The following is a 15225-nucleotide window of genomic DNA, read 5'->3' as shown; positions in this document are numbered from 1 at the left end:
GGAGATTTGATGCAGATGCTAAAGAAACAATAAGGGCTTCACAAAGAAATTATCAAGAAACAATCTATAACTGCTTGAATTTATTTCTTGATTGTTAATTATGTTGAGGATATAGATGTGGAGTCAGTGGAAGAGTGGGTTGTTGAGCAGATAAGAGAGACTAATGATCAAATCTTTTAGTCTTCATAAGATATCGACTGGCTCATGACATGCTACTGTATAGAAGGCATGTGTCGCCATCTCTTAATAGGTCTTCTTATATTAGCTACGTGTGTTGCAGCTTCACCCTAGAAACTCATAGCTCATCTATGTGATGAGCCTATTATTTTATGCAGTCCATCATGACCTGTGTGGTCTTAGCCTGTGTGGCACCATATCTCAACCTATGTGGTCTCGGCCTATGTGGCAATATATCTCGACCTTTGTAGTCTTGTCCTACGTGGCATATCTTGACCTGTGTGGTCTCAGCTTGTGTGGCATTATATCTCGACCTTTGTGGTCTCGGCCTGTGTGGTTTGTAATAGTATAGTTGATAATATTCTTTGCAATAAGCCTGGTGGGGTTGAGCATATTATACTAAAATTTTTATATCTCGACCTTTGTGGTCTAGGCCTGTGTGGTCTATAATAGTATAGTTGCTAATATTATTTTGTATTCTCTGCAACAAGCCTGGTGGGGCTGAGCAAATCATCTTAGAATTTCAAGTATATTTTGTTTTTGAGTGGCAAATTCTCATCATACGTGGCTCTTATGGTAGGGTGTATTTCTACACCAAGATGGTATATATATGTATACCACCTTTGCAAGAGAATTGGTCAATCTATTAATGTTAAAGTAGTTGTTGGTAATCTCATCAAGTAGTTGGTGTTTAAAGTTTGCTTTAAAAACTGCATTAGGAGTGTATTTACAATTTTCAGACTTTTCTTTAGTCCAATTTTGAAATTGGACTTTAGACAAGTCCAAGTTTTTTTGATACAGTGTTGTAGTCTAAATTACACTCACCTGGCTGAGTCAACATGCTCTGTATGGCAAATTTTGAGGTATCTATATGGAGATGGAATAGTAAGTCCCAGTAGTCTTGTGCCCTTAGAAGCAGTGAAGTAGCTTAGGCAATATTATGGGTGTCAAAAGCTATTGGGCAATCCCAAAAAAAATCCACTGGAAGCTTGTACAATGGGCAAGCAATGTATGCATAAATGAGTATAAACCTTTGATAATAGTAGGTGTGCTGCACACCCTTAGGGTTTGTAGGATGTAAGAGCTCCAAGGTGATCTTGATCTTGTTATAGTATGTGGAGATCCCATTCCTGGACATGATGTGGCCAAGAAATATTCCATTCTTTTCTTAGAATTGGCACTTTGAGAGGATTGAGGGATATGTGATGCAAGACACCTTCTCTAGGATCAATCTATGGTACATTAGATAATCATCCCATTTAGAGTTGATGCATCCCAATTAGAGTGATGCATAAGTCATCAAGGAAGACTTCTATGAAATCTGTTAATTAGTCCTTAAAGATCGTGATCATCAGTCTTTGGAATGTTGCAAAAGCATTAGTGAACCCAAAGAGCATCACTCATGATACATAATCTCCACATTTCATGGCAAATGCTATTTTATGTTGGTCTACTAAGGATATGGATACCTAGTTGTAACCAGAAACCCAGCAATAAAATTGTAGGCTTCTTTCTTTGCCGCCATTTCTAGGATGTGCTTTGTAGACAGTAGTGGAAAATGGTCCTTCCATACAGTAGCATTGAACTTCTTTATATTGACAATTACTCTAATCTTGTGATTCCTTCTAAGAATGATGACTATAGGGGATACCCAGCCTATCTTCTTGATTTCCTTGCATTAATAAGCTTTTAATCTTACAAATTCATAAAAACTCAGCAATTGCTCTGAGCCTTAAAGGCCAAAAGATTACATCTAGCAACCATAACCATTCAAATATAAAAGTTAACAATAGTGCATTTGTTTTGGCCTTGGCCATTTCTTAATTACTTTTTGGTTGATCCGTTTCCTTGATTCTAGTAAAGCAAACAAACTAGAGCTCCATTGGATCTAGACAAAGGAAGCAAATCGGATTCCTAAATCTAGCATTGATTAAAGAAGCCAACACGAAATCATTCATTATCTAGGGGAGAAGGAGGCCTACCTTGTGGCATTTAATTCACAAACCACCATAGTTGGATTCCTCGAAACTTTTGTACTGGACTAATAGTATAATCTATGGGAGAATAGTTTAAAGATGGAGCTAAATGGAGCGATCATATGTGTGCCTTTGTACAAAGTGCTTCACGCGCTCCACCAGGAAGAAGACCCTACTTCACATTTAATAAAATTGTTCTTCATGAGAATCGTTTCGTGTAGCTAGGGGGTAGCCATAACAATGGTATTTTACAGATTCCCAATCTCAATAGATGACATGTTAGACATGTTGCACAACCTGCATAGCTCACTATGAATGTGGCATCTAATAATGCACATGATCCAATGGTCGTGTAGAGCTGAGTACAACTCTTTAAGGACTCTTGCTCTCCTTGATTTCCTTCTTTGCTCCATTCTATGTGACAAGGTGAATCCTACATTATAGAGACATCTTTATACCTAGCAATCACATAGAATTAAATAAACTTGCAAAATAGATAAAGTCTCTTCTCTCAAATTCATTAAAAAGAGGTATACCAACACTTGTCCATATAATGACATACGTGTGAATACATAGGGATTTATGCATGACAACTATTGGGATTTCACACGATTTGACTCCCTCATGCTATGGGACTAACTTTAAGGGGCTTATGTCATGGAGGGGAAAAAGGAGGGAAATAATGATGGCTATTTGGACGTTTTCCCTTTGGAAGAGCCTAATTTGGCCATGATGCATGACATAATGGTCCAAGGGAAAATGAGAAAGCGCTACAAAGAAATGTCACATCAATGGTTCTCCAATACTAGAAGGGATCACTGCCTTCTTTCTTCAAGGCATGGGAAATAACACTATGAGGTCCTGGTCCCACTCTATTTACCCCCTATTTCCCCTTGGACCACTTTGTTTGCCCCCTATTTCCCGTGGTGCATTTGGGCGCCATAACAAAAATAGCTATTTCCCCTCTTTTTCCCCTCCATGAGGTAAGGCCCTAAGTTGGTCGTTGAACACATATTGCAATCGAACATAATGACATCAACCACAGCGTCACTCGAGAGCATCGACTTCCTCACGACTGATTCACGCACTTTCACCATAATTTCTTCCTTGGTCTTTTTCGTTGCCTCCCAATTTCGCTTTGAAGCTAGGACTTTTTGTCATCCGTTCTCTCATATCATACACATGTAAAATCAGAGGCCGCCCATTGCTTTCTTTTCTCTTTATCCTCCCCTCTTAGCTTTGCCAATTTGCTACGTAAAACAATCGTACAAGTAACCCACCTATTATCTGCCATCGCTGTTTCGACTCCTACCTCTGCACATCTTTCTACCTTCCTTTGTGGGATCTCCTTCATTCCTACGTCTCTCATTTTCTGCTGTTCTCTCGTCCAGATTATTCCTTTCTTCTGTGGGAGCCTTCCAATCATCTTCTCTGGTACTCTTCTACTCAGTTTATGAAGTCCAGATCACCCTAGAGCTAGGCCTCGTATCAAGGCCCCGTGAGACTCTACCTGCTACTGACTATACTGCGTTTCTCTTCCGTTCATCCAATGCAACCCTGGCCTCTCGTCTTTTACTTTTTGGATTAATCTTACTTTTAGCTTTTGCAAATGTATCTTCTATAGAGTTTTAGTGGTCACGCATTTTCCTCAGGCTTTTACTCTGATGGCGTTAGAGATCTAGTCCTCTAAGGTTGCGAGACTTAAGTATATATATAGGCAAAGTGATTTTATACTAGATCCTCCCAGCATGGATTCGTACGTCGATGACAACTCTGAATCTTCAATCCTCCGATCACGAGAAGCGCTAACTTCAGCTACGACTGGTATTATGGAGCTTGCCGTTAAAACATGTACTGAGCAGCATGAGCGAGAGAGGACTCCTTCCTCCGTACCAACCTTAGTTGATTCTCAAACGAATCACGCCTCAAAGAATAGAGACTTATTTGCACAGATTAGTCTCAATTCACAAGTAAGCAGTATTCAGTCGCAAGTAAGCGTCCGGCTCCAGGCTAGTATCACATCGCAGCCAAGCCTGCAGTCCGAAATCAGCCTTCTTTCCCAAAGTAGCTTGGGATTTCTCCCTTCCCTGGAATTAAACACCTACGAAAATGGCAAGGTGAAGGGAGCTGGCAGCGCAGATTATCGTTGCGTTGCAACGTTAAAGGGCCATCATAACCACGTCTCCGCAGTCACTCTGGCTGGTGAACATTTATACAGTGGTTCTGACTCCCAGAACATACGAGTCTGGTTAAAGGAAAATCTCGCGGAGTACAGCGATTTTGGTCCTGAAGACATAGCCGTCAAGGCTCTTGTCGTAGCCGGCGGTAAGATTTTCAGCGCACACCAGGATCACAAAATTCGCGTCTGGAAAATATCCGATCACAAGCAGTCCGCCAGCCACAAGCTCATAGCCACAATGCCCACCTTGACGGACTATATGTTGGCATTCCTTAGTCCAAAAAACTATGTGCAGATCCGGCGCCATGAGAAAAGGCTATGGATTCAGCATGTTGATGCGATATCTGTGTTGACGGCTAGAAACAATCTTTTGTACTCTGGGTCGTGGGATAGGACCATCAAAGTGTGGAGACTGTCCGATTTCAGGTGTTTGGAGTCCTTCAAAGCTCATGACGATGCCATCAATGCCCTCGTAGTCTCGGAGAACGGCTTCCTCTACACTGGTTCTGCAGACGCCAAGATCAGGGTATGGGTGAAGAACGTAGGTGAAAAAAAGCATTCTCTTGTGAGGACAATGGAAAGTCACAAATCTGCCGTGAACGCTCTTGCGTTGAGCTCCAACGGTTCAGTTTTATACTCAGGAGCCTGTGATAGGGCCATCATAGTTTGGGAGAGGGAAGATAGCGCCGAGCATGTATGCGCAACAGGCGTTTTACGAGGCCATCGCCATGCGATTCTATGCTTGGCGTCTGTGAGCGATATACTTTGCAGTGGATCCGCAGACACGACAATCAGGGTATGGAGGAGGCATGTTGGGAGGCTGCACTCCTGTGTAGCTGTGCTTGAAGGCCATGGGGGACCTGTGAAGTGCTTGACTGTAACTTTCAATGAGGCGATGGGGTGCTGGGTGTACAGTGGAAGCCTAGATCATGATGTCAAACTATGGTGTGTGTCTGATCTCAGAAATTTCAAACTTCCCCAAGTGGTGTTCTAAAGAAAGGAATCAAAGGATGATGTGCCCTTGGAGTAGTGTAATTTGCCCCCTAGTTTGCAAGAGGTTTGGAAAATTTGAAGGTCATTAATTAGTGGTGTAAGGGGTGAGAGGTAGAGTTGTATTCGGGTTTTTTTTTTTTGTTTTGGCCACTCCTACCAAATGGAATATCTATTTGCTCTATAAGATTTTCACTACTATGCGTGCTCTTCCCCTTGCGCTGGCCTCCAATAGCCTATCGCACGCCAAGCATAATTCATCTATGCTACATAAGATCATGCTAGTATCATGTGAAAGTGTTGATTGCATTCCCTAGTATTATGTGAAAGTGTTGATTGCATTCTCTTTGTCTCGAAATGCTCATGCTATGAATTGTCTACATGAAACTCTTTGTTGTTATCCTAAGCTTAAGTATCGAATATGCTATCTTTATTGTTCATGCAAGTAAATGCACTTGCATTTTTGCAAATTAATTTCATTGACAAACAATATTGGGATTGTTGCAGCCTTCTAGATTCATTAGAAACATTTAAGATACATGCAATTGCCACATGGAAAATTGGTTACATGAAGCAACACTACTACATACACTACTCGTTTACCATGCTTTTTTTTAGCACTTTTAAAACTATAACTAGAAGAAGCGTTGATGTAAGCATGGAAATAACCATAGAAATAAAGGTCGATTATGCTTATTCTAAAATAAACTCTATTGCAAACTTGCAAATGTCTCCATGCCTCAATTTGAAAAGCCTTTGATAAGATACATTCTGATTTTGCATAGTCTATTGCATGGAAATTGTGTGTAAAACCTTTGGTATGTAAGAAGCTAGATTTAAATGGAGTTTAAACGTACCATAATATAATATATCCGCGAATACATGAACTCTTCAAAGATGAGTATAGCATTACAAATTTGTGTTGCATAGTCAATTATGTGAATCACTAGATAAATCTTCTACATGATTGTCTAATAACACATCAGACCATCATGTTGAACATGTGCTAAGTCTAGTTCTATTTCTTTGCATCTGGAAGACAAGTTCCTTCTCATGTTCTAGGTCTACGTAATGATCGAAAGAGCCTAAGTTGTCTTTTGGAGGTTGTAAAGCCATCGGCTCATGCGGTACGAGAGGAGCATTGGAAGTGCTTGCTTTCATGTCATCTACTATGACATTTTGCATCTCTTCCTAGATGTTTGCATATTCAAAGACATAACTCTTCCATGATGCAACTTGAATCACGTACCACCATTTTTGGGTCCAAGAGATATAATTGAAAAATGGCATGAGAATAACTTATTAGAGGGTCATTATTTGCTTGGGTGTAGCCATTTTTGGTGAGGTTCAGGGACTTTTATGTATATAGGTATCTTGCATGACCCATAACTTATGCATTGCTCAATGGAATTCGACAAACTTTGTCTTCAAGTTGTAGTACAATTCCAAACTTGAACATGAGAGCAAAAAATTATGGAATAAGAATTTGGAATGAGACTGTTAAAGCATTATAAGTGCTATGTTGCATGTGAAGCATGCATCCTGAAGACTATAGGATATAGCAATTTATTCAAAAACATCAAAATTTTGTTCTATACATACATGCAATGAAGTAATCATTCTAAAGTACACTACACGAGCTTCTCCTTAACTCAAGGACACACCTAAATGAGATCATTATGCATGGGTTAATGGACCTCCAATGTTGTGCTAAAGTGATGCATACCCATTTGAGGGCACACTCCATAACTTTTTTTTGATTTGTTGAAAACCAAAACGGATTGAAAATTGGAATCCAAACTATTGGGACTAGTGCATGGTGGTCTTAAAACATTGACAGTTGTTGGTATTGGTATCTAGATTCACCCTAAAATGGAAGAAGTTGGAAAAGTGTAATTTATGCATGTAAAAAGATATTTTAATAAATCCAACACTATTTACAATTTTGAATTGTTTCTTTTTCCATGCACTTGCTTTCTACATGGCTCATAAGCATGCCAAAGGTCATTGCATCTAATAATACACAGCACCAAACCCGATAGTGTGCCCTTTGGCCTATTTGTGTTTTCAAGCATTTTAGGCCACATTGCACTTGTTTAGGATATCCAATTCTGTTGATGTGTATCACTGAAGGGGGGAAAAACTGGCGGTGAAATTTCACTATTCCCACGAATTTCGAATTTTCACACCTCTCGCCCATCAAATCTTGGAAGATTTAAGTACCTACAATCTACCCCACCATGCAAATGCCCTACAACCTACATGCACCTCGATGTGACCTTGCGCAGACTTTGGTTTGCCATTGTCTTCTTTCAAGTAAGTTGTCTTCTATTCTTTGCTTGCCTCACCGGCTAGCTTATCTCTGTTTTGGTTTGGCATTGTCGTCTTTCATTGATCATCGCCATGGCAACATGCAACTCACCATGGCTTACAAGAGAAGAAAATGATAGAAAAGCTAAAAAGCTTGGTCAGGGCACAAGGAACAGAAGACTCCTTGCAGAGCAGCAGCAGGAAGCAGTTGTTGCAGATGCACGCATTCGATCATTGCCATCAGAGCAAAGAAAACAAGCTATGATATCATGATTGGTGGTAGCATTCGAGAAAGCAACACCAGGCCATTCAAGTAAATACCATTCTCGAGTCTTCACAAGCTTTAGCCTATACTCTAAAGTTCATAGAGTGACAACTCTACCAACACCTTATTATTTTGTGCCAAAACGTCACCACTATTGCAATGACTTCTACACTTAGGTTGCCACTCCTTTTCTTGCATTCTGTTGAAGCCCATAGACTACTCGGATCGAGATGATCATGCATTGCTTCCACTCTTCGTGCATCTCTCAAGAGTTTCTAAGCACATCTGTAGAAAGCAAATGGGATACAAGATGTTTGATGAGCACATCGTACACATGCTCTACACATGCTTGATACAACGCAAGTCAGTGGTTGCCTAAACCATCCCAGTGGTTGCTTGTGATTGAGCTTTGGGATAGTTTACTTGTTTCATTTCTTGATACAATGCAGGTCAGTGGTTGCCTAAACCAATCCGGTGGTTGTTTGTGATTTAGCTTTGGGATAGTTTACTAGGCTAGCCTAGACTTAATGTGATTGTCCTAAACCAGGCCAATGGTTGGAATATCATGCAACCGTGTGGCTGGTTCAGCTTACACTACAAGGCATAGGCCATTTTTCGACGGAAATACTGACGCTTTTTACATTAAAAAAATTTTTTTTCACGGGCGCAAACATCGCTATAAGTGTCGCTAAAAGCATCGAAAAAGGAGCGTCGCTATAAAGCATCGCTATATAGCGACGCTGGCAAACGTCACTATATAGCGACACTAAAAACGTCGTTATATAGCAACATTGTTAATCGTCGCTATATAGCGACACTGGTAAACGTCGCTATATAACGATGATTAACAGAAGTAAAAAAAAAGGGTTAGTGAGGCTAAACAGGCCTCCACTAATCCTTTTTTTTTTTTGGTAATTACAAAAGAAAGTTTTTTATAACAAAATTTCCCTTGCTTGCAGGGTGATACAAAATTGTTCTTGTGAAATGATGAGTAACAAATGCATATACATGTCGGACATATACAATAGTGTTTGTAACAAAATTACCCTGTCGAAAGGGCGATACAAAATTGCTCAAACGAGCGGATATACAAAATGCTACTACCACTACTCATCTGAATCCGAATCATCTTTGTCTTGTTGGCCTGTTCCTTGGTCCTCGACACCTGCGTCTTCTCCCTCATCCTCGCCACCTGCGTCCGATCCTTGGCCCTGTTGATCGCTCGCCTCCGATGATGGGACGCTTGAGCTTTGACCCTAAGAGTGAACCATATAAATCGAAAATTAGATTGGAACTTAAATTAAAAAGTGAGATTACAAGTAGGAGTAAACTTATACCGTGCGAGCAGCCACCTCAGCCCAATCGACCGTCGCTCCCATTGCCTCTTGCTCAATGAACCATGGCTTTGTTCCTATCCGAAATGCGCGTCGCGTCTCTGCATCTGTAGGAAGACGACCCATCGCAGCTTGCTGTGGATCCAATTTACGAGAGTTAGAGTTAGCTAAAGTGCATGTAATATGTAAGTAAAACAAATAGAACAATACATTAAATGGGAAGAAGTAGACTTACCATGGTTGCCTCAAACGCATACCGTCTGCCTGCACCAAAGTGCGAAGTACCTATGACGTCCAGCTGTCTCTTTGCAACCCTCCTCTGACCCTCAAACATTTCGGGATGGTCCCTATGTTGCTTCTTGAAGTACTTCCAATCAGCTTTGTCTGCCCAGCTGGGTTTAGCCAACCCCTTTGTAATGGAAGTACGCAAGGTTGATCTACGATGCTTCAGGACCAAACCCATGCGCTCTCGCATATAATCATCATTAAACTCCACATTTGGCAGATTAGGGTATCTTTGTTTTCACTCATCGATCACCGCCTGCTTCTTTTGGGCATCTTGATACCGCCAATCGGTATTTATGCCGCTCTTGAAGTGATGACTCATCAACCTCCTCATGGCGGCCATCACTGTTGTGCCCTTTTTATCTTCTATTATCTCTCTGGCAGATGTGATTTGATAGGAGAGATCCCCTGATGAGTAAGGGGGACTGACGGTAGCAGAGTCTGAAGGAGTGGAAGCTACACGAGCGCTTCCGGAGCGAGGAGTAGTAGTGGGAGTAGGAGAGGGAAAGGGAACTGACTGATACTGTGTCTCCGGACCAAGTGGAGACCTAAAGGAGCGTGAGTGTGCTGACTCGTCTACATCTCCCAAGTCAGCACAACATGAGCCACCCGTCCTACTCTCCCTTCCCTTGCGAGAGGCATGCACAGGTGATGATCTCACGGTCGAAGGGGCGCGAGGGGATGGCTGGGCAGTACGTCCACCCGTCGGTGTAGGGGAAGGAATTGCTGAGGTCCTCTGAGAGAGTAGAGAGAAGAATCTCGTTGCCTCCTCATCACTCATCTATGCTACAAACTCGTCGGGACTCCCGACAAAGCCATGCGCGGCTAGCAAAGGAGTTCCCCGAGGGGTAGTCACAGTGCTACGTGGAAGAGGAGTCGGACCAAGGGTAGTCGTAGTGCTAGGTCCGAGAGGAGTCGGACCAGGGGTAGTCCTCGGGGTAGTCGCCTGAGAGGAATCAAAGTCCTCTGGAGCATATAGATCGTGAGCTCTCCTCCTGCGAGGCTGTCCGGATGAGCGACGTGATCCCATGTCCAACATAGACACAAACATGAAAACAGAAAACAAAAAAACAAACATAAGCATAGGCATAGGCAAGAAGAAGGAAGAGGGAAAGGAAAGAAGAGGGAAAGGAAAGAGGAAAAGAGGATGGAAAGGAAAGAAAAGAATGAGAATGAGGAAATAGAGAATGAGAGAAGGGGGAAATAGAGAAGGGGAAAGAGATGAGGGTGAATGAGAGAAGCATAAGCATACGCTTATGCGGAAATAGAGAATGAGCTTATGCAGAGATAGAGAAGGAGAGAAGCATAAGGTTATGCTTATGCTTCTCTCATTCTCTATTATGCTTCTCTCCTTCTCTATGCACGCATAAGCATAAGCATGAGCTTATGTGGAAATAGAGAAGGAGAGAAGGGGGAAATGAGAGAAGGGGGAAATAGAGAATGAGCTTATGCGGAAATAGAGAATGAGCTTATGCTTCTCTTATTCTCTATTTCCACATAAGCTCATGCATAAGCATAAGCTCATGCATAAGCATAAGCTTATGCGGAAACTTAAGCATAAGCTCATGCTCATGCATGAGCATAAGCATGAGCTTATGCTTATGCTTATGCTTAAGCATAAGCATCGGAAATAGAGAAGGAGCTTATACGGAAATAGAGAAGGAGTTTTCGCATAAGCTTCTCTCATTCTCTATTTCCGCATAAGCTCATGCATAAGCATGAGCTTATGCGGAAACTTAAGCATAAGCTCATGCTCATGCATGAGCATAAGCATGAGCTTATGCTTATGCTTATGCTTAAGCATAAGCATCGGAAATAGAGAAGGAGCTTATGCGGAAATAGAGAATGAGTTTCCGCATAAGCTTCTCTCATTCTCTAATTCCGCATAAGCTCATGCATAAGCATGAGCTTATGCGGAAACTTAAGCATAAGCTCATGCTCATGCATGAGCATAAGGTCATGCTTATGCTCATGTGGAAAAAGAGAAGGAGCTTATGCGGAAATAGAGATTCATGAGTTTCCGCATAAGCTTCTCTCATTCTCTATTTCCGCATAAGCTCATGCATAAGCATGAGCTTATGCGGAAACTTAAGCATAAGCTCATGCTCATGCATGAGCATAAGCATGAGCTTATGCTTATGCTTATGCTTAAGCATTAGTTTCCGCATAAGCTTCTCTCATTCTCTATTTCCGCATAAGCTCATGCATAAGCATGAGCTTATGCGGAAACTTAAGCATAAGCTCATGCTCATGCATGAGCATAAGGTCATGCTTATGCTCATGTGGAAAAAGAGAAGGAGCTTATGCGGAAATAGAGATTCATGAGTTTCCGCATAAGCTTCTCTCATTCTCTATTTCCGCATAAGCTCATGCATAAGCATGAGCTTATGCGGAAACTTAAGCATAAGCTCATGCTCATGCATGAGCATAAGCATGAGCTTATGCTTATGCTTATGCTTAAGCATTAGCATAAGCATAACTAAAAGCTCATGCTTATGCTCATGCGGAAAAAGAGAAGGAGCTTATGTGGAAATAGAGAATGAGTTTCCGCATAAGCTTCTCTCATTCTTTATTTCCGCATAAGCTCATGCATAAGCATGAGCTTATGCGGAAACTTAAGCATAAGCTCATGCTCATGCATGAGCATAAGCATGAGCTTATGCTTATGCTTATGCTCATGCATGAGCATGAGCTTATGCTTAAGTTTCCGCATAAGCTCATGCTTATGGAGCTTATGCGGAAATAGAGAATGAGAGAAGCTTATGCGGAAAAAGAGAAGGAGCTTATGCGGAAATAGAGAATGAGTTTCCGCATAAGCTTCTCTCATTCTCTATTTCCGCATAAGCTCATGCATAAGCATGAGCTTATGCGGAAACTTAAGCATAAGCTCATGCTCATGCATGAGCGTAAGCATAAGCATAAGCTCATGCTTATGCTCATGCAATAATAGAGAAGGAGCTTATGCGGAAATAGAGAATGAGTTTCCGCATAAGCTTTTCTCATTCTCTATTTCCGCATAAGCTCATGCATAAGCATGAGCTTATGCGGAAACTTAAGCATAAGCTCATGCTCATGCATGAGCATAAGCTCATGCTTATGCTCATGTGGAAATAGAGAAGGAGCTTATGCGGAAATAAAGAATGAGAGAAGCATAAGCATGAGCTTATGCTTCTCTCATTCTCTATTTCCGCATAAGCTCATGCATAAGCATAAGCTTATACGGAAATAGAAGCATAAAGAAAGGGGAAACTTAAGCATAAGCTCATGCTCATGCATGAGCATAAGCTCATGCTTATGCTCATGCATGAGCATGAGCTTATGCGAATGAGAGAAGGGCGAAATAGAGAAGGGGGAATGAGAGAAGGGGGAAATAGAGAAGGGGGAAAGAGAGAAGGGGGAAACTTAAGCATAAGCTCATGCTCATGCATGAGCATAAGCATAAGCTCATGCTTATGCTCATGCGGAAAAAGAGAAGGAGCTTATGCGGAAATAGAGAATGAGTTTCCGCATAAGCTTCTCTCATTCTCTATTTCCGCATAAGCTCACGCATAAGCATGAGCTTATGCGGAAACTTAAGCATAAGCTCATGCTCATGCATGAGCATAAGCATGAGCTTATGCTTATGTTTATGCTTAAGCATAAGCTCATGATTATGCTCACGCGGAAAAAGAGAAGGAGCTTATGCGGAAATAGAGAATGAGCTTATGCTTCTCTCATTCTCTATTTCCACATAAGCTCATGCATAAGCATGAGCTTATGTGGAAACTTAAGCATAAGCTCATGCTCATGCATGAGCATAAGCATAAGCTTATGCTTATTCTTATGCTTAAGCATAAGCATAAGCATGAGCATAAGCTTATGCTTATGCTTATGCTTAAGCATAAGCATGAGCATAAGCTCATGCTTATGCTCATGCGGAAATAGAGAAGGAGCTTATGCGGAAATAGAGAATGAGTTTCCGCATAAGCTTCTCTCATTCTCTATTTCCGCATAAGCTCATGCATAAGCATGAGCTTATGCGGAAACTTAAGCATAAGCTCATGCTCATGCATGAGCATAAGCATGAGCATAAGCATAAGCTCATGCTTATGCTCATGCGGAAAAAGAGAAGGAGCTTATGCGGAAGGGGGAAAGAAGGGGGAAACTTAAGCATAAAGAAGGGGAAAACTTAAGCATAAGCTCATGCTCATGCATGAGCATAAGCATGAGCTTATGCTTATGCTTATGCTTATGCTTAAGCATTAGCATAAGCATAAGCTCATGCTTATGCTCATGCATGAGCATGAGCTTATGCGAATGAGAGAAGGGGGAAATAGAGAAGGGGGAAAGAGAGAAGGGGGAATGAGAGAAGCATAAGCATAAGAGAATAAGAGGGAAAGGAAATAGAGAATAAGAGGGAAAGGAAAGAGAGAAGGGAAAAGAGATGAGGGGGAAAGAGAGAATAAGAGAAGAGGGAAAAAAGAGAAGGGGGAAAAAGGAGAATAAGAGAAGGGGGAAGAAGGAAAGAGTGGGAGGGGAAGAGAGGGTTCCTACGCCCATCACTACAGCTAGCGCCTTAAGCGCTAGCTGCAGGGGCCAATGCAAATAACAAAAATAATAAATGGAAAAAAGAGGAAGCACTTACCTGAAATAGTATGTCCCGCTCGGTGTAGTGGACTGGCCCTACAAAAGAGAGAAAACAACCCATTTTTTCAAATAAGATGTTAGTGGAAGGAGGAGATTACAAAAGCAACTTCTTGAAGGGAGGAGATTGAGGAGACAAGGAAAGGAGGAGATTGAGGAGACAAGGAGAAAGAGAAGGAAGACAAATACAGAAAAAAGAGGTGAGTTTTCTTTCTTTCTTGAAATCTCATTTTTTGTTTCAATCCTTTCAAAACAAGCATGAAAACTAGTTTACAGGTTTAGCAATACAAGAAGAAACACTCATAAATCTAAAGCTAACAAAAAACAACCTACATTGTTGAAACAAACTCACCTCTTGAAGAACTTCCTTTCAAGAAACGAAAGAGGAAAAAGGATAGAGAGGGAGTACAAGAGGTAGGAGAAGGGTAAGGAGTGGAAAATAGAGTGGGAGGTCGCTTGGAATAGGTGGGAGATCGTCGAAAATAGGTGGGAGGAGATTTTGGGTTGCTTACTTGAGAGATTAGGGAATAGTATGAAGAAAACGCCGCGCGTTTAGCGTTTCGAGTTTTAACCCACAGCGTCGCTATAATTAAAAACGTCGCTATATAGTGACGGAACAGAGCGTCGCTATATAGCGACGCTTACTGTCACTTTTTTTATGTAGCCTCAAGAGAAGCTCAAACATGCTATTTTATAATTGTCAATATCTCCTCTTCATGCTTATGTTGTGATTTTATAAGTGTAGATGGAAGGGACGAGTGGAAGCTCGTCCGATGATGCGCCAATGCTCGGGAGCACGAAGTGGCTTACGGAGAGGTTATACTGTCATTGCACTCATTGTAAGCGAGAAGTACGACATCAACGTCGTATTATCATGCGCCACTTGCGGATGTATGGGGAGGAGCCAGAACCAGTACCCCCCGTTAGTGTTACACATATTGATGGATCATCGGTAAGTCAAAGCTATTTAAGTTCACAATCTTATTGTATACCAGGAAATAGAAGATCTTATATTTACACGAAATCTTAAAACAGGATGAGGAGGGTGACGAGGGTACACATATACCTTCTCACTTTCAACAAGAC

At 41.5% G+C, this 15225-nt stretch overlaps 1 protein-coding gene across 1 annotated transcript; it reads left to right on the top strand.

Moving 5' to 3' along the window:
* The first annotated feature begins 2991 nt into the window (after positions 1-2991).
* LOC147897859 (protein JINGUBANG-like) lies at positions 2992-5326 on the top strand. The gene is made up of 2 exons (XM_087380136.1): positions 2992-3011; positions 4132-5326. The coding sequence occupies exons 1-2, from the start codon at positions 2992-2994 to the stop codon at positions 5324-5326; spliced, it is 1215 nt and encodes a 404-aa protein (XP_087236262.1).
* Positions 5327-15225: the final 9899 nt, after the last annotated feature.

This window comes from Dipteris shenzhenensis, chromosome 10, assembly GCF_047967505.1.
Source record: "Dipteris shenzhenensis isolate YYH24624 ecotype China chromosome 10, Dip_SZ_1.0, whole genome shotgun sequence".
In the NCBI taxonomy this organism is placed as follows: domain Eukaryota; kingdom Viridiplantae; phylum Streptophyta; class Polypodiopsida; order Gleicheniales; family Dipteridaceae; genus Dipteris; species Dipteris shenzhenensis.
The sequence above is the reverse complement of the archived record's forward strand: the minus strand, read 5'-3'. Positions and strand labels throughout refer to the sequence as shown.